At 35.7% G+C, this 24,009-nt stretch overlaps 1 protein-coding gene and 1 long non-coding RNA gene across 11 annotated transcripts in view; both read left to right on the top strand.

Moving 5' to 3' along the window:
- Positions 1–24,009, top strand: part of LOC138700159 (uncharacterized) — a 356,318-nt gene that overhangs the window by 205,202 nt on the left and 127,107 nt on the right. For all 10 annotated transcript variants that reach the window (XR_011332264.1, XR_011332263.1, XM_069826557.1 and 7 more), the window contains 2 exons: positions 9,204–9,355; positions 19,412–19,508. Coding sequence is in view for 8 of the 10 variants with exons in the window: in XM_069826557.1 (XP_069682658.1) it covers positions 9,204–9,355; positions 19,412–19,508 (249 nt within the window). In the remaining 2 variants the exon portion in view is untranslated. The remainder of the gene's footprint in view (positions 1–9,203; positions 9,356–19,411; positions 19,509–24,009) is intronic.
- Positions 9,362–14,414, top strand: LOC138700164 (uncharacterized). Its single transcript, XR_011332266.1, has 2 exons — positions 9,362–13,589; positions 13,732–14,414. It is a non-coding gene; the product is annotated as an uncharacterized lncRNA (long non-coding RNA).

Genomic DNA, 24,009 nt, shown 5'->3' with positions numbered 1-24,009 from the left:
TCTGCAAAAGAGAATCGTGTTTTACAGTCTATCTTCAGTGACATAGTAAAAACTCATATTAAAGCTTCCCCACACAGGTGCGATAACAATTCAGGACGATATAATCGGTATAGAATTCGGGATGATTTATCGAAGATTATCGAATGGACTGCTCACACTAGCGTAACACGTGATATTCAGGAAAACCATCTGATCGTGGCTCAGACATATTGTGTATATATATACTTAATAAACAAAGAAAAATAAGAACTTGAACAAACATTTGAAGTCTCAAGGATCGCTGATTTGGAATATTAATTAAATTGAAGAAAAAATAGACTTTGTAAAAGAAAATGCTTTTACAGTTATCATTAGATGCACAGTATAAGGATTCACGCACAAAGGATAGAAAGCAGAAGGAGTTAGCTGCAACAATGAACAGAAACTGTAAAAAGTTTACATATTAATATTTATTTTATTTTTTTGTTGTAATAAATACAGTAAAACTTCATTAACACGAATTCCCAAGGTGTTCACCTATTCGAAGCACTCAACAAACCTCTCTTTAATGGCCCTTGGGAGACGTAAAGGTTGGCTTGGAGTCATTTCTCCTTGTAACAGCTCCTGCTGTAGTAATCCTTCCCTGTATTTTTCATCACAGTTTTGGAAAAGTAAAAGATTATAGAGAAAACACGCTTCTAACTTTGTTTTATATTTCCTCCTTTTAATGCTATAGTCCTAAAAAAATACTCCACTTCATTGAACAAATACAAAAAAAAAAAAAAAAAAATTCCGGTCACACTCTGTGCATGACATAAACCATAGTTGTATTTATTTCTCTTTTCGTGTATCATATTTGGATTACATGTATAAAAAGGGCCTCATTAAGTATGGTTTAAGTCCAAAAGCCTCTTCTCCAGAGAGAATGTGCAGCATAGCTTCTGCTTGCCTGGAAAGTGGTAGATCTTTTGAAAGATCAAAATCGTCATTAATAAATTCCGTACATATCTGAGAATTCCCCCCAAATTGTTTTTATCCTTTAGAAATTGGGAAATCAGTGCATAAAATTCTCCCAGTTCCTCTCTCGACATGTTTGTATTCATGGATCCTAATGTTTTTTTTTTTTCTATTTCGCCTAAAACAATAACATTAAATAGCAACCACAGACAGATAATAATTTTAAAAAATCTTTACGTAATTATAAATATCTGTAAATATGTCATTCTGAATCTGTCGAGGAAAAGAAATTTGCAAATTTAGTCTAAGTAAAATGCTTACTGGGATTCACTTTCGTCTTCATCAAAAACGATTGCCGAAAGTTAAAACTTCACTTCAGAAAAGGATCCATAACTTTTTACTGCTGCGATATGGCACAATCTACCAAACTCAATACTTCGTCAGTGTGGGGAAGCCTTTAATCTGTCATTCTCTTATGGCTTCATCTACAGTATATACAAATTAAATGAAATGAGCGACATGTTGTGACATTTTTCTATATTCTTATGTAATTTTTGGCTCCTATTTGTTCTTTGCCTTTAAATCCCATTACTGTTGTTTTTAGGGTTGATATTTTGTAATGATATTATATTTTTATCTCATTTACTAAGTACTGTCTATAAACCGTCTTCCTTTTCGAAAAATACTCTTAATCACTTGTGAAGAGGATAGTGTTTTATGATCTATCTTAAGTGATATAGTTAAAACCCATATTAATCTGTCATTCTCTTATGGCTTCATCTATATACAAATTAAATTAAATGAGTGACAACGTGCACTTCTGTCTAATGCATTGCGATATTTTTTATATTACTGTAATTTTTTGCTCCTTTTTATGTAAATTATAGTATTGAAGTATAAACTATAAATTGTTTTAAAAATATTTTAAGAAATGCTTTTATGTTTTAATTTATTCCACATCTTCGTGAGTTTCGCTCTATCAATCGAAACTAATAAAAGTCATAGATGTTAGTACAGTAAACTTTTATGTTTTCCTACCACTTGGACAATAGGAAAGCACTATCTGCAGAGTTATATTGCTAGTCAGAATTAATTATATTTTATCATGAACAGTACTTTTGCTATTGTTTTCCTTCTTTGTGAAATAATTTTTGCATATATTTTATATGAAGAATTTATTAAACTAATGCCACTGTAATGATCACAATTTTTCGTGTCTCCTTTCTTTCTTTCTTAGAAATCTGCTGTTTACATTCTGGAATATATTATCTCTGCTAACATGTATTTAGGAATTATAGATTCTCTGTAAAAATGTATTTGATCCACATTTGATAATCTCTGTATTTATTCTACTATGTCTGTTGATTATTTTTCATTTTCTTATAGATTCTTGAAATTGTGATAGTTCTATGGAATCAATATTTTCTTCACATATCAGTCTATATTTTGTTCCTTTTGTGTCGTTGTTATTGTCTGACCGTGGAATTTCATAATGATTTAACCACTGCCTGGTCTGATGGGTATATTTTCTTTATGTAAACTGAATGCACTACCGAAAATACATAAAAAAAAATATACAGACAGTCAATCCTAGAAACGCAACATAGAACAGACATATATACTAAACAAAGACAACAACAAATATGCAGACAACATCATATATTGGCACAGATACGTAGATGACATACTAATACTATGCAAGGGAAACAAAAAACAGATTCGAAACCTACATCAACACGTAAACAAAATACACCCAAAGATATACTACACATTAGAAATTGAAAGCAACAAATCCATAAATTTTCTAGACATCACAATAACAAAAGTCGACAACAAACACACATTCAAAAACTACAGAAAACCCACAACAACAACAACAACAACAACAACACATATACACAACACATCCAATCACCCAACACAACACAAACAAGCTGCATTCCGAACAATGGTACACAGACTACTCAACATACCAATGAGCCAATAAGACTACAAAGAAGAGCTAAACACAATCAAATACATAGCACAAGAAAACGGATACAACCTTAACATAATAAACAACATAATAAGAACACAAAAAATGCATCACACTAACATACGAAAACAAAAACTCACACAAGATTGCAATCTCATTCAAGGAAATTAAATTACAACATCGCATACAGAACAAATCACTCTACAAAGCATCTCAACACACAAACAACATAAACAAACAAACAAACACAACCACACAGGCATATACAAACTAAAATGCAACACCTGCAACTACTTCTTCATAGGAAAAACAGGCAGATTATTTCAAACACGTTACAAAGAACACATCACAGTCATAACAAAATTACAAAATACTTCCACATATGTAGAACACATTACAAATATAGACACACAAAAACACATCCAAATGAAATTCTCTACATACAACTCAATTTCAGAACACACACACTCTTTGACACCACATTACACTACACATACACACCTCTACAGGAAACGCAAACAAAAGGTGCCAAGACCAGCACCAACCAGTTCTGAAGATGACCCATAACAGGCTGACACTATTAGACACTATAATATTTAACACGCGAAAGCTGTATAATACATATTTCGAAGTGATATAGTGTTAAAAGTTGTGTAATCAAGATGTATGACTTTGTTTTGTAAAATATCACATGTTATTAATTATTAATGCTATTTCAGATGTAATTAAATGCCATTTCAATTATACGTTTTTCTCCTACGTTTTTTTTCTTCAGACTCCAATAAAAACTCATAAATGAAGACTTTGCATGCAAAACCAGTTATTTCAGTTCCGTGGGATGGTTGAAGTACATTTGCTCAAGAGATACCTGAATAAGGGGAGAGGGGAGACAGTATGTTTGTTAATCATCATGTTAGTGTGTAGTGGCGGCTAGAGTGAAACGAAAATTAACTTTGATTTATTTGAATACAATAACAATAATTACATCTGTAGTTATACAGAGATAACTACAGATGTAATTATTGTTATCTCTGTATGCGATAACTACAGATGTAATTATTGTTATTGTATTCCAGCAGAATTAATACAAGAGGGTGAAAGTGCATTATATAGCGAAATTAATAAACTTGTACTTGCTATTTGGGAAAATGAAATTGTACCAGAACAATGGAAAGAGTCCATAATTGTACCTATTTTTAAAAAGGTGGACAAAACCAACTGTGGTAACTTTCGAGGAATATCACTTTTGTTGACGTCATACAAAATTTTGTCCAATACTCTCTTGAGAAGATTAACAAGAGTACAGTACATCAGTTATTCATAGATTTCAAAAAGGCATATGACTCGGTTAAGAGGGAAGTATTATATGATATTCTTATTGAATTTGGTATTCCCAAGAAACTAGTTCGATTAATTAAAATGTGTCTCAGTGAAACATACAGCAGAGTCCGTATAGGTCAGTTTCTATCTGATGCTTTTCCAATTCACTGCAGACTAAAGCAGGGAGATGCACTATCACCTTTACTTATTACCTTCGCTCTAGAATATGCCATTAGGAAAGTTCAGGATAACAGGCAGGGTTTGGAATTGAACGGGTTACATCAGCTTCTTGTCTATGCGGATGACGTGAGTATGTTAGGAGAAAATCCACAAACGATTAGGGAAAACACGGAAATTTTACTTGAAGCAAATAAAGCGATCGGTTTGGAAGTAAATCCCGAAAAGACAAAGTATATGATTATGTCTCGTGACCAGAATATTGTACGAAATGGAAATATAAAAATTGGAGATTTATCCTTCGAAGTGGTGGAAAAATTCAAATATCTTGGAGCAACAGTAACAAATATAAATGACACTCGGGAGGAAATTAAACGCAGAATAAATATGGGAAATGCGTGTTATTATTCGGTTGAGAAGCTCTTATCATCCAGTCTGCTGTCCAAAAATCTGAAAGTTAGAATTTATAAAACAGTTATATTACCGGTTGTTCTGTATGGTTGTGAAACTTGGACTCTCACTCTGAGCGAGGAACATAGGTTAAGGGTGTTTGAGAATAAGGTGCTTAGGAAAATATTTGGGGCTAAGCAGGATGAAGTTACAGGAGAATGGAGAAAGTTACACAACAACAGAACTGCACTCATTGTATTCTTCACCTGACGTAATTAGGAACATTAAATGCAGACGTTTGAGATGGGCAGGGCATGTAGCACGTATGGGCGAATCCAGAAATGCATATAGAGTGTTAGTTGGGAGACCGGAGGGAAAAAGACCTTTAGGGAGGCCGAGACGTAGATGGGAGGATAATATTAAAATGGATTTGAGGGAGGTGGGGTATGATGATAGAGACTGGATTAATCATGCACCGGATAGGGACCGCTGGCGGGCTTATGTGAGGGTGGCAATGAACCTTCGGGTTCCTTAAAAGCCATTTGTAAGTAAGTAAGTAGTTATCTCATACATCCTATGACTTTACATGCAAAATAAATGTCTCTAGTTGCAGTAATTTCTGTCATTATTTGATGCTATATTCACACCGTGCCTCATTGTTACAAAAATACATTTTAATACATCATATTATTAGTGTAACTGTATACATAATACATAAACAGTATACTATACATCTGAAGGAATGGATAAAAATATACATATTATAAATACATAATAAGGAAATAGCAAATAAGGAAGGACATTTACATAATTTATAACATATCCTGCTCTCTATACACGATCGTTCGGTAGCTCATTATCAGTACACTCACAGTCATCATGCAGATCTTCTGTGGCATTGCTGAGTGTTCCTGATATTTCCAGATTCTTATAGAAAGTAAGAGCTGAGTCTTCTAAGAAGTTCAGTCCACTTTTGATCAGGACCATTGTAATATCCTTCATCTTGAGTTCTGCAATCGGTCTAACTGGATTGGTTGCTGTTGGAGGTTTGTTGTTATGATTGAGAAGACGAGGTAATGCATTTGAGAATAGATGTGCACGTTCCCTTGTTACTGTTTGAAGTACATTCTTTCTGTTGTGACCATTTCAATATTCTCATCCTTTTTTTAGCCTACAGAATCTGATCCTCTTTGCTGTGTGTATAGACACTCGGGATTTTATGTATTCTGGTACCTTGACTTCCAGTTATGAATGGTCCAATGTATGGGATAAACAAATACTGTTTGCACATGCTTTTGAAATACAGAATAGTATTCTTCCGGGAGAATGATGGTATCATGAGACTGGATGTCCTTTGCAATTCGTCCAAACAACCTATCACATGGCAAGAAGCTATGTCCGTGCTCCGGGAAGAGCATCATTATTAAACAGATATGATTAGGGGCTTTAGAGAACCAACTTTGAATCATGGACGTCATTATATTGTTTCTGTTCTATCCTCCACATCTGTCGCTAACCAGAAGGATATTCTTAACATTTTCAGTCAGTGACAGAACATTAGTCATGAAGTGAAAAAGAGTGCTAGCCACTTCATTTGCGCCTCTTTCGGACTTATATGAATAATTTTTGTTATTTGTATTATCATAAACGCCGAAATTGTATAATGCCAATTGACGGGAATAAAATGCCTCCTGAATGGAAACTTTGGGTAGTACTTGGACCTGCTGAAGATCATAAATAATGACTACTGTTTCTGGATCTCTACTTTGACCTTTAATAATTTTGTAAAATGCATTACCTCGTCTTCTGTGAATGCTAAGTTACTTTCGAAGTTCATGTAAAGGTGCGTACACACTTAGTGAATGAACAACAAATGAATGATGAAGTGAAACTTTGTTGTTCATTCGCTGTTTGGAACAATGTACAAATTATCAACAAATGGTCAGAAAACATTCACGTTCACTGATTATCCGCAATAATGGCAGACGGAAATATAATTATAGCAAGTGCAGCCGTTGTTATTATAGGCAGTTTAACAAAAAGAAAGTTAAAAAAACAAAAGGCGATGAGATACTAGAGAGACACTGACTTGCTTCATGATTTACGTCGAATGGAATTGGGACAGTTTCACAACTGCTGTCGCATTTCAGAAACAGACTTCGAAATATTACTGTGCAAAATAGGGCCAAAAATTACCAAGAAAGACACAGGCTGGCAAGAAGCAATACCTATTCAGGAAAGGCTAGCATTAACACTTCGATATCTCGCTACAGGAGATTCGTATACAAGTTTAATGTATTTATTCAAAGTGTCGAAACAGCTGATTACCAGGATTGTTCCAAAAGTATGTACAGCTATAATTGAGGAACTGGAAGATTTTATTAAGGTACGACTGCAAGATGGGAAAGTTTCAATAAGGATACCTCACTGACAATAATTATCTTAAAATACTAAAAAGAGAGATTTTTCTGTGTTTATCGAATGTGCATCATGCTTACAAAAAGGCACTTTTGAGTGCCAATAATTTATTTTGTGTGCACAAGGTTGGAACTTTGTTTTTTCTGGGCGTAAATTTGTCCAAAAGGAACGACATATGTTTATATGCTAACCAAGTTGACTCATACACTTCATCACTCCCCATTTCAGATCTTTTTATGGACTCATTTGTTTCCCTCCCGATTGATGTCAGTTGGGACTCAATTTTCTTTTTGAATTCTGCTCCCTACAATAAACAACAAATATGTATCCATTGAAAATAAATAAACAAAAGTAATTTTCAAATTTTGCACGTGTTTGATTCGCCTACCTTGCAGCTGAACATCTTTCCAATAACTTCCTAAACATAATGTTTTCTTACTTTATTGTGGTAAGTAGGATGCTTAGGATTCCATAAAGTTTCCTGCTTCCTATATGCATTGATAAGATTTATAACAGCGGCTTCCATCCACTCCAGTTTCGACATCCTGTTCGTGAGATTGAACTAAGCACTGTGTTCTGCTACGAATTACAAACTAGTGGCAAATCCCGTCCACAACGAATACCAACTTCCTTTGATGTACCGACAAGCGACAGATCACTTCCGAATGCAAACTAGACAATCAGTTTGCCTTTGCTGTGATGTACACATGTTCTGATTTCAGTCAGCGACTGCATTCGTTTGTCGTTCATTCACTAAGTGTGTACGCACCTTAACTCGTTACCCCTGGCTATTTTTATACGATTCCGCAGATTTTCATAGGTGGTACAAACATCTACTCTAGGATTGCTGAAACCAATGGTGAATTCTTTTGTGAATATTCTATAAAACATGTGATACGTGACTCTTAAGATTGCATCTGCAGTGTTGTTATACATTTTATGTAGATTAATAATGCTTTTCAGTTCTGCAGACAAATATAGACGGATGCTTTTCTTATATCCGTAATGACTTTTGCGGGCTTTAGGTTTTTTTTTATAAAATCTCGCACTGTACGTGTTTCAGCAAGACTTTCGTTCTTCACCCTGTCTCCACCTCTTGTTCCTTTTACCACTTGGCCATTGTGAAAACTGCGTCTAATCACACCAGTAATTCTATTTTTGCCTCTTGGTACCACTATCTGTTCAAATGTGTGTCTACATACTCGCACCAATGTCCCTGAAGAGATTTTTATATTATATTCAACTGATGTGCTCCTATCTCTCTTCCTGTCCTTATGTGTTAGGTTTTTGTTATACGCAGCTTGCACTTTGCAATATTGCAAGATAAAATTGTCTTGATCAATTTTTGTTGCATTTTTAAATAGAGACTTTCTGAAGTTAGATACGTCATCTTCATTTATTTTATTACATTGAAATACTGTGTGTCTTGATTCGTTATTATGACTGCTACATTGTCCCATCCAGCGAAATGAATTGACAAATGGATCACTATACCTTACTCTCTTATCCTGTAGTCGTTGTGTTTCCTTGCGCTTCCTTTTTTTTATAGACCCTACATTCCTCTCTTCTATCAACATGTAACCTTCTGTGTTGTCCTCCTCCATGTCGCAGTACGAACACTCACAAACACCTACTGTCCGCCACTATACACAGGATCAACTGTGTGCCTGACCTTCACCCCGAGAGTGAAGGAGATAATAGTCTCTTGCCTTTCAACATCACAAGTGATTATGAGCTTTATGTCGAACTTGAAATAACTGGTTTGCATACAAAATCTTCAAATGAATACTGTATTACCACTTGTAACAGAAACGTGTAACTCCTGCAACTGTGAAATATGTAGAATACTGTTTAATTTCTATAGTTCTGTATGCTTCTTAATTTTATGTACAAAATGTCATCACATTGAACTATTTCGAAAGTAATCATTTAATTGTTTTGGATTGACATATAAGTATCAAATTGTAACTTACTGTATATTTTCCAGCTAAAGAATTCAAGAAATACTATCTAGGACTGAGGCCAGATTTGAGAATTGCAAATAATATTCCATTGCATCAAGCAAAAATCCCTGCAGTTACCCTGCCACAGGAATTTGATTGGCGGCATTACAATGTTGTTACAGAAGTGAAAAATCAGGTAATGTTTTGAAAAATGTGCTGAAATTTCTTCATGTCCTTCTGAAATTGCTATTTATGTAGTATGCTGTAGCTATGGATTTGCAGGATTCTGGACAGTGAAGGAGAAATACATTGACTTATTACATTACATTCATACATTATAGTGAAATTTGGTTTTCAGTTGTTTGTACTTAGCTATAGATGAGACCTAAAATAGTGTATTAATACATTAACTTTGCAACATGGAATTATACAATATACTGGAGTTCCTCCTCATCCATATCCTGATTGGTGGGCTATGATGCATCATTGCTGACCAGAAGGGTGAACTCACAGTTTGTTTAATTGATCTGTTAGTTAGAATAATTTGATTTGCATGATCTGTTAGTTGTTAGTGCATTATGTTTATACTTAACTTTGTGTTGCAAATGAATTTTAATCATCAGTATAATCTTACCATGAAAGTCGTGCATTCTTCCATCAAATGCGTTCATTTTCAGTATATTCATGCAGACACAAATGTAACAACGTAAAATTTTAAACGTGGTATCTTTGGGTTTTGTAGTTTAAGTAAATAATCGAATCTGTTAAAATAGAGGAGTGATGCAATAATAGAAGATCGAGAAGTGAATCGAAGCATAAGGATAAGCATGTCGTCGTATTTTTAAATGTGTTCTTTGCTCTTAAAGGTATAAAGAATGAGCAGCACTGCAATACCTTTTTTCATCATAATTATTATTGTGAGATATGGAATGTGAACAAAACGTATTGCCTTTGCACCAAGAAACGACACAACTCTTTCCCACAATCTATTCCATAAAGAAAAGAGCTATAAACTTTAGACTACTGATATATAAAGTTTAAAGGCATTATTTATTTATATCTGTACGCTGATTGAATAATGAAACATATGTCAGCTGATTAATAACAATAATTATACTATTGGGCCAAATATTATTTTGGACAACTACTAAATTTACATACACCAAATAGAAATGATTGGGACGATATTCAAATACAAACTGCTGAGCCATTTATACCCGAATCCACACTTTCCGAAGTCAAATCGATCAAATTCCAGGAGAATTAATACAAGAGGGTGGAAACGCATTATCACGTGATAAGGTTCAGTCAGTAGTTAGTACTAGTGTGGAGTTAGGGTATCTTTGACAGAAGAATGTTCTGAATCTTCAGTGCCAATGTATAAATACTCTCCCATTACGTCCGTTGATGTAGAAAGATCGTTCTCGGCCTATCAACTCATTTTGACGGACAATAGGCTTAATTGTCTCCAGAAAATATTGAAAGACTTGCAGTTGCATATTGTGATGCTACATTCTGCAGGGAATGACACATGTAATTAGGCGAGTCTGAATAAAGTGACTTGTTTTAAGTGCATATTGTTTCATTTTTGGTGCATATTTTCCCAATTTTTATTGCATAGTTGAATGCATATTTTAAATGTTTTAGTACATAAAGATCCGGTCTCTAGTAATAAAGAAAGGGAAAATGTGCGCAAATAATTATAGGACAGAATGGGTTAGAAATAATAAGTGAGAGTAGGCTGATTTAAGAGTGGTAATAAAAAAGCATTCAGATAATTAAAGAAAAGAATATATGATAATTGATAAGAAGGTCGAGAAATGGAAGTGAGGCAGTATAGCCATGGGTTAGAGTAGCAGAGGATGAATTAGGGAGGGGCAGATAGCAGAACAATGAATTAGAAATAAATTCGGAATTTATTAGCATATCAATATAAAAAAAAACCAAACAGAAAGGTCTAACACTGAAGAAAAAAGAATGAACTTGAGCGAAAATGATGAACAGTGAACTGGTGTAGAAGTGTGGAAACATTTTTAAAGTGATGATGGACCGAAAAGCAGAAATATGAAGATCCACTATGATTAATTGTATTGTAAAGGGGTTTGACAATAAATATCATAGCATAATATCATATAACATTAAGTTTCAAACCTTAATAACATCTACAATACTTTGTTCAACATTGGTTTATAAGAAAAATTTCTCTCTCCCTCCCTCTGCCTCCATCCCCCTCTCCCTCTCCGTTCCTTCCTCCCACCCTCCCTCTCTCTCTATCTCCCTCTCCTCCTTTCTCCCTCCCCTTCCTCTTTCTCACACACACACACACAATATATCAGTAATAATGAGAAAATGTAAGTGAATTTATCCTATGAAAACAAAGATAAAGATAAAATTTTACTACGAGATCAAAGGTGACAAAATTCGAAAAGCAATGGGTCGATTGCAGAAACAATATTTAGACAATGTTTAAGGTTAAACAACGCCTAAGTATGGCTGCCACGTTGCGAAGACAATGTTTAATAGTAGACGATGTCTAAAACCGATGTTTAGCAGTCGATGTTAAAAAACACCATCTAGAACACTGTTTAACCTCAATCTCACACAAGAAACGAGTGTATCGGTGTAAATTCAATGGAGCATGTTAATTATATTGGTGTGTTGAGACGGCTCCGGAGATATTTATTTCTACTTCGACGGCCTCCTCTACGTCGCAATCTTTTGCTTGATCATAGTAATCCTTTTGAGACATATGGAGACGCAAAATTTAAAGCAAGCTTTCGCTTTTCAAAGGAAACTGCAAGGGACCTGCTGCGTGATATCGGACATTTACTTGAGCATGACACGAGAGGTTGTCCATTACCTATAACACTGCAGCTTCTTTTGACGTTACGGTTCTTGGCAACCGGTGCATTTTATGCTGTGAATGGTGATACTGTGAATGTCAGTGCATCGACCGTGTGCAGCACAATAGATCGTGTTCTGACTGCTATCAACAGTTTGAGGTTAAAAGTAATCAATAGACTTCGTTGAATTGCCACACGCAGCATGCAATCAGGTTGCCGATGTACGGTAGTATAGAAGAGGTGAGCGGCCGCCCGGTCTCGTAGTATAAGCAGTTCATGTTAAGAGATGTGACTGGTCCAAATACACAGAGCAACTACAGCAGATGTATACCTATGTAAGCACTTGTTTTTGCATTACTGTGGTTGGAATAGTCAAAGCTTAACATTTGTTCAGTGCAGACAAGAATTCAATCAAATATACTACAATGAGAATGTTGCTGTTACAAACAATTGCCCCTGGAATAACCTTACCTACGCAGCCAGTCTTGACCCGTTGGGGAATGTGGTTGGATTCTGTTAATTATTATGCAGAACATTACAGCAAAATAATGGAGGTAATTGATGCATTGGATAGCACAGACAGTTCCGCTGTTGCAGCTGTAAAGTCATTGCCTTCTGAACAGCTATTGGAAGATATTCTGTTCAATGATTATAATTTTAAAATCGTGTCCAAAAGCATCATCCTGTTAGAATCGTCTAAATTACAACTCTCAGAAACCCTTAATATAGTGGATAAAGTATCACAAACCGTTATCCAAAATAACAATTCACTAATTTCAGAAAGACTGAAATGTAAGTTGAGAAACATTATTGCTAAAAATTCTGCCTTTCACAACTCCGTATTATAAATTATGTACTATCAGGTCATGATAAGACGTCTGAAGTTGGTGTACTAAAAAGTAGTGACTTTCCGTTCTTCAAATATGCATCTATTACATCGTGTGATGTTGAACGTACATTTCCCAATATAAAAAGTTAAAGTGACCATCGGAGGAGATTACTTTGCAGTCGCTCAAAATGTATGTAACTCTTCACTGTAATGCACATATTCAAGAATGATGTATCTTACATTTAAGAGTTAATATATCTCACTATAATATAATTGTGTATTTACATGTTTAGACATTTCCTACTTCAATGATCATTCATTATATTTCTTGAATGTAGGGTACAGGTTTTATTGTAACCGCAGTATACTGCTCAGTGTTTACATTAGAGGCATAATCCATCCATTGCACGCCCCCTTCTGATACAGTCTACACCGCGTGCGCAGTAAACATTGCGATTCTCGTGGCAATTCCACGAAGTCTAGTAATCAATTTCCCTGACGATGACGAACTCCCTTTCATTAAGAATGATTTCGCTGTCCTTTCCAGGTAAGCCGTAACTTATTACTATAACTCATTTCATTACTAACCTATATTCGTTAAGAACGTGATTATATTATTTATTTCGTTCTTTCTAGAGATAATTTCCCCTGGAATAATAGGTGCCATTGACTGCACTCATATTAGAATAACCTGTCCCAATCGTGAGAGAGCTGTTGTGTACATAAACCAGAAGGGATTCTATTCCATTAACTGCCAAGTAAGTAACGACAAGTGTTCCTAAAAAGTAATTTGTTGCCTCACCACTCATCCTAGTGACAATATTGCTACCAAAAATATCAATTTCCGTACATAGACGTTAGATGACAATATGATATAGAAGCATTTTCATTTGATTGCAGGTGATATGTGACGCAAAGATGAAAATCAGGAGCTTTGTTGCTCGCTGGCCTGGCTCAACGCATGATAGTAGAATATTTCGGAATTCCACTATCAATGACCGCTTGGAAAGAGGAGCTATTAGAGGACATCTTTTAGGGGATTCTGGTTATGCATGCAAGAAATATTTACTTACCCCGATTCTGAACCCAAGAAATGCAGCTGACAGGCGTTATAATCGAGCTTATGTATTGGCCAGGAACGTAGTGGAAAGAACTTTTGGTGTATGGAAAAAGAGATTTCCCTGCCTTGCATTTGGTTTGCGAACAAAGCTACAGAAAACTCTGAAAATCATCGTTGCGACTGCTGTGCTACATAACCTGGCTGTGCAGCACAGTGAACTTGACCTTGAAGGAGAGATACCAAATGATGACGTACCAGTTGATCCACCAGCAGATGATGACATGACAGGGAACAGATGGTGTCAGCTGATAATCGATAACCATTTCACAAGATAGAATTACATGGCTACTCACAACTAAAAAAAAAACACAGCACTTTATTGAATATTTATAGTAACATACTCGTACATATTTATCAGACACTTTAACTTGTGGTTGACTAATTCTGTGTGTGCCATTCAGGTAGTTCATACCCTTTCTTTAAAATTTCTTTTTCAACTAAATAAATTTCCAATAGCGCCTTCCTTTCTTGTAATTCTAACACCCGCAGCTGTTTAGCGTGAATTTCTCTCATCATTTCATCTGCCTCGTCCACTTCCTGGCTCCTCCTTTTATTGGACTTTACTCTGGAAATTCACAAAACATGGATTAAGTACAGAGAAAAAAAAAACGACTAATTTTTCCTGTTATGAAATACTGTACTATGCATCCAGTAGACACAACACAATTCACTACTGCTGATTGTTGCTTACTGTGGAGTTTGAGGTGAAGGATTCACGCCTGCGGTATCGTTCAGTTCAGGTAAACAGAGTACGGGGACATCCAATGTCAGTGTTTCTTCCATAGGAATCTGTTTTCACAGGGAACAAATAAAACACACGTCATGCCATATTTTTTTTGTACTATTATAAGACACCAAGAATATAGGATTATTTATAGTATACATTTCACGTACTGGTATCTCTTTAGCATATCCTCCCTCATCGTCGTAGGGGTTTTCTAGTGTTTCGGTGGAATCACCCAATACCGCTATTACGTTTTCTTCTATAGTTGTAATCGGGCTTCCTGGAAGTCCACCTCCTGTTCCTTTGTTGGTGTTTCTTTTTTTTGTCCAAGCTGCATTTGGCTTGCAGCTTTAATCGACGCCATAGGCCTGTGAATATACCGGACGTAATTTAGCACACACCTGTTCACTTAAAACAGTTAATTTTTCGCATTTAAAGTTTATTTCTCATGTTTAAATATTTCACATTGAAAGGTGTAACTGTTACTTTTGTGAATAAAATAGCAAAATTACTTTTAACTTACCCATTAACGTATTTGTATCACGTGGCGGGTTCTGAGGAAAACTGCTGTTAAAAACATCTGTTATTTTCCTCCACGCCGCCTTCTTCTTCTCCAAAGTTTCACTGTTGTAGGATTTATTTTCTACAATATCATAATTTCTTATTATGTCCGACAACACGGTCTTTTCTTCCTTAGAAAAGTTCGAAACACGTTTCGCCATTATGCCTGTTGTCGTGTTGTGAATCAGCTGATTTCCATTTGGTGCTCGCGTTAATGAAACGTTTCCATTGGCTCCGCCATTGTTGATCGGCAAAGAATCTAAATGCAAGATACTCCACACTTCTCCTTCCCAGCTAAAACCGTAACTAAAACGATATCTTACTAAACACTGGCTGAACATTGTTTAAGCAACGAAAATTCGCAAGTAACTTAGACGTTGTTTAGTTAAACAGTGTCTAAGACTTAAAATCTGTCACCGTTTCTGCAATCGGCCCTCAGTATCTGGTGTGTCTCCCTTTGGCCCTAATTACAGCCGCCATTCTCTCAGGCATGGTCTCAATTAAGGTTATGATGTCTCTCTGGTTGTTATTGTCCCATTCCTCTTGGAGTGCTGCCCGCAGATCACCTAAGGTCTCCGGAACAGGATTACGATCTCGGATACTGTTCTCCAACCAGGAGATCAACCGTGAAAGGAATGTGCTTACTATTGCGTCATCTATTGGAGCGAAGTAGATAGATGATATTGCTGTTATAACGTCAGTTTAAAAACCATGCGCTCTCCTGCATATGTTATTTCCTGTATGGATAGATTAAAAGACCAGGAGATTAACAGTGATCTAATTTTGTAACTAGGGTAGATCAATATGTGTGTGTATCATTGTTATTGTTTGTGCTGTGAGAGCTAGCCAATACAGATACGAGTACCCACGTGTGTGACCTAATGACATCTTATGACATCAACATTCATTCATAGCATTACCCCACTTCGTCTCAGTCCCCAAAGACTTTCTCGTGGTTGGAGTACAGTACGTCTACCCAACCTATCTCAGAGATGTTCTATAGGGTTTATGTAGGGTTTATGTCGGGACTCTGGGCTGTCCAGTTGAGACGAACAATCTCCAATGCATCAAGATATTGTGGTACGCAGCAAGCTGCATGTGGACGAGCATTGTCTCCAATGAATGGAGCAAAGGGCACGACGTGATCTACGAGAATCTCGTTGATGTAGCGGTGAGCATTGAGACTACCATTCTCGACAATCACCAATTCTGTTCGGGCCTCCATGGACATGCCGACTCACACCATCATGGAGCCTCCACTGAATGGCATCCTTGCAGACAATGTGCACTCTAGATACTGCTCTCCAGATCGTCTCCAGACTCTTTCCCTATCATTTGGAGATTTCAGGGAGAACCTGGACTCATCAAAAAACAGCACACTGCTCCACTGCTGCACAGTCCATTGATATGCTGATGAGCGAACTGAAGACGGTGGGCTCGGTGCTGTCTGGTCAGATCTGGTCTCGTAGCAGGTCGTCGTGATTGAAGATTTTGTTCTCCAAGGCGTCGTCGAACAGTTCTCTCGCTCACATTAACACCCCCACACATGTTGTAATCAATTCCAAGCTTCAAATTCTGTGGTATGGGGCGGTTTCTTAGAACCTGGTTGACGAGAAATCTGTCATCTCGGGCTGAAGTCTTCCTTTTTCTGCCAGATCCAGGTCTTCTGGAGTAACTCTGTGTTTCCCGGAATCGTTTCACAGCCTCTTGCACCATGGTGTATGGAGCGCCTATGGTAGCAGCAGCGTAATGGAGGCTGCATCCATCATCAATGAGAGCGACAGCTCTGGCAACGTCTTCGGGTGACAGAGGCATTGTCTGAACTAAACTTACTGACGAAATGGCAAACAAACCATTTTCGACACTTGTTATTCATTTTCAAAAAGGAGAGGAAGCAATAAAGCAATAAGACCTCTTCAATTGTTTATGATGACCTACCCCACATGTTCAGCACAAAAACACACTCCTTCGTTGTTAGGCAATAAATCGAAGATTAATTGGTGTGAAAGACGTGAATTTACGTGTCAAAAGTTCATAAAACTGTAATTTTTAAAATTAGTACGATAACAGTTATGTTATTTCTGAGATTACTTCATAATTTACATTTAAACTTTACTTTTAGTATTTTTTTCTAGTGATCGGTTTTTTTTTTTGCCAGTCAGTGTATTAGGGAAAACACGCGGAATTTTACTTGAAGCAAGTGAGGAGATAGGTTTGGAAGTAAACCCCGAAAAAACAAAGTATGTGATTATGTCTCGTGACCAGAACATTACGAAATGGAAATATAAAAATTGTAAATTTATTCTTTGGAAAGGTGGATAAGTTCGAGTACCTTGGAGCAATAGTAACTAATATAAATGACATTGGAGAGGAAATTAAACGCAGAATGAATGTGGGAAATGCCTGTCATTATTCGGTTGAGAAGCATTTATCAGCCAGTCTGCTCTCGAAAGAGTTAGAATTTATAAAACAGTTGTATTACCGGTTGTTCTGGGTAGGAGCCTATTAATTTAGAGATTCAAGAGATTTATAGCAAATAAGTATTCATGTATTCATTGAGATTTCATTTTAAACATTTAATGTAGGACTGTTTTCCTGGACTTTCCTAATGGCATATTCTAGAGCAAAAATAAAAAATAAAAGTGATAGTGCATCTCCTTGCTTTAGCCTGCAGTGAAATGGAAAAACGTCATGACATGTTTCACTGATATACATTAATCGAACTAGTTTCTTGGGAATACCAAATTCAATAAGAATATATAAAACTTCTCTCTTTACTCAGTCCCTTCTTCAACTGTTACCAGAATTGTAATGTTATGCAATGACTAACGAAAATTGATTACTGCTGTTTTTAATAAATATGAAGACAGGGCTTTCCTGCCCAGCTTTGAGAATAATATTGAATATGCATTGAACTATGGTGTCCCGTTTCTTTCATCTACCACCATATGGTAGTACCTGAATGACATGGTTACGTTTCTCTATGCGACATCACAGAAACGTAACCATGTCAATCAGGTACTATCATCGTGTGGTAGATGAAAGAAAGTCACTGTCCGATATTACCCGATGTCCGATACTACCCGACTCTTCCCTATATTTACAAATATTTCTATCCTGATCAAAATAAATGAAATAAAGATTTCATGTTGTGGAATTCGGAATGTTTCGAGTTTTTCAAAGATGTAATTGATTTAATTACATTATTTACTTCAAAAAGGGTACTATATAAATGATAATGATGATAATTATTATAACAGTGATGGTAATAATATTATTTATTTATTTATTTATTTATTTATTTATTTATTTATTTATTTATTTATTTATTTATTCCATCAATCATTGTTCACGTCATGGCGGATTAGATGTAATAATAATATTATTACTATCTATGATTATTTTATGCTTACATCTAATTTTACTTTGTAAGATAAGAAGGATTGCAAACATCTGTCTAATTACTTCCGCCGTAATCAAACTGCAGTATGTTCACATGCAACGATTATTCCCCCTTTCAAGTGAGCCTTTTTAATAAGCTGTCTATATGCCCTGTTTAGTGACTGAAAGCCGCATTCAATGATAATATCACACATTTCTTCAGTTTAAATTGTATAGCACCAACTGAAACGAATCATACTGTCTCCTCTGAAAACTTTCAAATTCTGCCATGACAAGGCGCCACTGGTGGTACATGCACAGTGCTTATAGTTGCAAAATTAATTCTTGTAAATAATAAAATATGTGTTATGTAATGTGAAATCTGTAACGTTCATAAAAGTTGTAATATAATTGGTAACTTTTACATTTTTGTGCCCCCGGTGTAGTATAAGAGAAGATCTTATGGTTTTAACTTCATCAAGTAAAATAAATGAATTTATTATTACTGTATTATTATTAGTATTATTACTATTATTATTTGTCATTCACTTTAAAATTATATGCCTGAAGATAGGGGTGCAATTTGAAATTCAAAAGTGGGGGTGGGAGTTGAAACAGAAAATCCAATAAGCAGTGATTTTGAAGTTTCTCCTCGAAAACTGAATTCTAAATCAACGTGTTTTTCCTCAAAATCGTATCCTCTTTACGTCCAAAATTATTGAAATTAAAAATATGTGTGTATGCATGTGTTTGTAAGATAATTGATAATTGTCTGATGTTCTTGCATTACACAGGGAGTTTGTGGATCCTGTTGGGCATTTTCTGTAACTGGAAACATAGAAGGTCAATGGGCGATTAATAAGGGAAAATTATATTCCCTTTCAGAGCAAGGTAAGTAAGCAGTTTGCACGTTTGTGTCTTATTCAGTTATTATCAAATTGTGATTATTGAACAAAGTTACTGAAATGCAGTAAATCAGGCTTTTAATGAGAACTATTGAATTTGAAAGCTAAAATATATAAAACTAGTGGCTTGTAACAGCAACTGCTGCTTGGTAGAGATTGAGAACCACAATAAAATACTGTTACTTATGATGAAGATGATGATGATGATGATGATGATGATGATGATAAATAAATAAAATACTGCTAGTTATGATGATAATGATGATGATGATGGTAATAAATAAATAATACATGTTTTTTTCGCAAATGTAGCAGCAGTCTTTGTGCTTCAACTCTACTGTACTGATCTACTAAATATTGTTGGAAATTTTTTTTTTTAAATTAATGTAAAGGCCTGTTCAGACGGTGCGTGTTTCTGTGATCGATTCCAAGGTGGCTGTGCTGATGGGTAGCCTGCATGCTCACTTGCTGGAAGTAATGCGCTCTGGTGGCTCCTTGGATGGCTAGCTTGCTGGATTTCGAGGGTAGGTTCCTTGCTACTTTTCGTGATGGTTTGCAGGCTGGAACCAAAGATGATCATATAATATCACCACTGAAACCATGTCGTCATATTCGTTGTTTTCCAACTAAACCTGTTTTTTTCTATATTCTTTAGTTTCTAAGAAACAAAAATTAAATATCGGACTTTAGCTGTTTTGCAGTTATGGCTTAATTACTTTATTACGACATTTACTACTGTTAATGTAGGACTTTAGTTGTTTTCCACTCACGGTTTAGTTTCTTTTTGACTGTGAGTGTTGGCAACGAGATGAAACAGCAGATGATTTTCCAATTTGAACTGTGAAAAGAGCCAGCTCCGTGTGAGCAACTACCATCACCGTAGGCAATACGGGAGCCAGCAGTAAGCATGCAGGGCAGCCATCAGCGCAGCCACCTTGGAATTCATCACAGAAACTAGCACCGTCCGAACCAGGCTTAAGTGTGAATAATCTTCCCTAACTGCAATTTCTAAAACAAACGAACTGAAGTAGAGTTAAGTTAGTACTAGTCCTTTCATGTCTAACACCATTATGTTCGAGTTCTTTTCCCAGCCAGGTTCATCAAATGGGAAAATTAATGGGTAAATCATTGGGTTACAATGTGAACTATAAGTAGACAACATTGTAGGGCCTCCTTGTTTACCATGAGCAACTACATACAGATTAGAAGGCGGTTCACCATTCACAGAAACAAAAACCCTAGCTATCTCATCAGCAGTTGGTCTATTACACTGATGCTGATCTTCAATAATATTGTCAACAAAACATAAGTCAACTGAACGTGGCCTACTGGAAGATAATTCTTGCTCTGATATATCTCCAGCTGTTTTATAAGATATTGCATATGGATTGGTAAGTACTTAAAATATTAGAAAGTTGTTGTAATGTTTATAATTTTCGAGAAGAAATTCTGGGATGTTCATCTCTAATGTGATTAGCTGGGGCTGAATATGTTGTTAATGACATTTTTATCATTTGACACGAGTTCTTTTGAGTTCATTATTTGTACTCGGCTCAGAGAAGGAAATTAGACCATTATGGCAGCATGATGCCGAGGACATTATAGCCAAGACCATCCATGCATGGTGAAGAACCACATCCTGCAAGAGGTGGCCCTGCTTATATGGAACATGGCGGATCTAGACCTGGCTGGTCGAAAAATAACCCTGGCATGTTTAACAACAATACATGAGAAACCGGTGAGAAACAGCTGGTAGTAGTCCTGAAGAATTCACCGAAGCTGAATAGGTGACTTTTTAAATCTCAGGAATGGCCATCACTAAAAGAAAACCAGTACGTCTTCTTTAGGAAGACTCAAGGCAAATATCCGGCGCCTAAACGGGATTTTTTCGGCTAAGGAATGGTAACCCTAACAGAAGGTTCCCTGGCCCTCCAGGTTGGGGGTTGGGCTTTGGGTTGACAACCCAATTTAGGAAAAATTTTAACGTTGAGAAACCCAAAGAAGCAAGCCGGACTGATCATCGGAGACGACTAGGCAAACGGAATAAGGATATGTATTTGGCTACATGGACATAAGTTTATTTAGACCTGGAGCCCTGAGAGATTTGATACAGGAACTTGACAAATATAATATAATGATTGCGGCAGTGCAGGAAATAAGATGGCAAGGGATGGAAATGTTTATGTCCGGTAATTATTTGGTATGCCATAGTGGTAGTGATGGCCGAAATAATTTTGGAACAGGTTTCCTGATCCACAAGAAAGTTAAAAGTGATATAATTGATTTTCAACCATTAATGAACATATATGTAGTATACGGATCAAAGGAAATTTTTTTAATACCACCATCTTATCAGTGCATGCCCCCACAGAAGAAAAAGATGAAATTGTTAAGGATGCCTTTTATGAACGTTTGGATAGAGTACACCAACAAATACCTAAGCATGATATTATAATTATATTAGGAGACATGAACGCCAAAATTGGTAAAACAAGTGTGGTATCTAATGTTGGTAGGTATACACTACATGATTTATCTAATGATAATGGGGAAAGACTATGTGATTTTGCAGTTGCTAAAGATATGGTTATCTCCAGCACGCCGTTCCCCCACAAAAATATACACCTACAAACATGGATATCATCTGATGGCTTTACAATTAATCAAATTGATCACGTCATGGTAAGTGCAAGGCATGCTTCAGACATCTTAGATGTTCGATCTCTAAGGGGAGCGGACTGCGATTCAGATCACTTTCTAGTCAGAGTTAAATATAGACCTAGATTATCAAGATTAGCAACTTTTGTAAATAACTGGTGCATAAAATTTAATATTAATAAATTTGAGGACAGTACAATAGCAGATGAGTATAAAAGAACTATAACAGATAATATTCATAAACAGAACATACAGGAGATGAATATTGAACAGAAATGGTCCTTAATTAAACAACATATACATTCAGCTGCCTCAGAGTTCATTCAGACCACACAGAATAAAAATAGGAACACTGGTTTGATCAAGAATGCAAAGAAATTATAGATAAGAGAAATGAACTCAGACTGGTTATGCTACAAAAGAAAACTAGAGCAGTAACAGATAAATACAAAGAAGAACGAAGAAATGCTAAAAATATTTGTAAAATGAAAAAGAAAATGTTTGAAGAAAATTTATTGTACGACTTAGATGAAAAATTTGGAAAAAATGAAAGCAGAAAGTTTTTTGAAAGTGTCAGAAGGCAGAAGAAGGGTTTCCAACCAAGAACGATGATAGCCTATGTAAAAACAAAGATGGAAACCTAATTACTGGAGAACTACAGGTACTAAAAGTATGGTCTGAATATTTCAATGATCTCTTGAGTTCTGGAGGACAAGAAGATATAAATGTAAATGTATCCTATTTTGGACCTGACCCTTACATGCCAGTACCAACTAATACTATGGTATATGATGCAATAAGGAAAATGAAAAACAGTAGAGCACCAGGAGAAGATTCGATTAATGCAGAGTTAATCAAAAAGGGTGGAAAGGAGTCGTGGAAATGTATTCATAATCTGATTGTGGATATATAGAATCAGGAACAAATGCCTAGTGATTGGAGTGTAGCTGTCATATGTCCTATACATAAAACAGGCAATAAACTGGAGTGTGAGAATTATAGAGGCATATCACTGCTAAATACTACATATAAAATTTTCACTAATATCTTAGCTAAGTATTTAGAACCATACATAGAAGCAACTCTTGGAGAATACCAGTGCAGTTTCCATAAGGGTCGATCAACAACAGATCAAATATTTTCTTTACGGCTAATTTTGGAGAAATTTTGTGAATTTAATTTACCTTTGCACCAATTATATACTGACTTTAAAAAAGCTTTTGACTGCATTAGCAGAGATTATATTCTAGAAACTTTAGGCGAAATTGGAGTTCCCAATAAACTGATCAGTTTAACTAAAATAACTAACACAAACTAAAAATAAAGTTAAAATGCAAAATAAACTCTGTGAAAGCTTTATAACTTTTAATGGCATTAGACAAGGTGATGCCTTATCAACTATGTTGTTTAATGTTGGATTACATAGAATTGTTCAAAAGATAACCATAAACCCAGGAGGTACAATCATCAATAGAATGGCACAATGTATGGCATATGCGGATGATATTGTTATCTTATCACGCAATGTAAGTACAATGGATGAAATACTCAAACAAATAGAAGCTGAAGCAATCAAAGCCGGTCTGGAAATTAACAATGATAAAACTAAATACAAGTTTAATATGAATAATGACAATACTAATAAGATTAATTTAAATTATACTAATTTTGATAGAGTTTCCTGTTTTAAGTATCTGGGTTCCACGGTGAAAGACAGTAATGATGTTATGACTGATATAAAAGAGAAGACTGCAGCTGGGAATCGAGGTCTTTGGGCATTGAATAAAACTATGAAGTCCAGGTGTATCTCAAGAAAAGCTAAAATAAGA

The sequence above is a fragment of the Periplaneta americana genome, chromosome 5 (genome assembly GCF_040183065.1).
Source record: "Periplaneta americana isolate PAMFEO1 chromosome 5, P.americana_PAMFEO1_priV1, whole genome shotgun sequence".
Lineage (NCBI taxonomy): Eukaryota > Metazoa > Arthropoda > Insecta > Blattodea > Blattidae > Periplaneta > Periplaneta americana.
The sequence above is the reverse complement of the archived record's forward strand: the minus strand, read 5'-3'. Positions and strand labels throughout refer to the sequence as shown.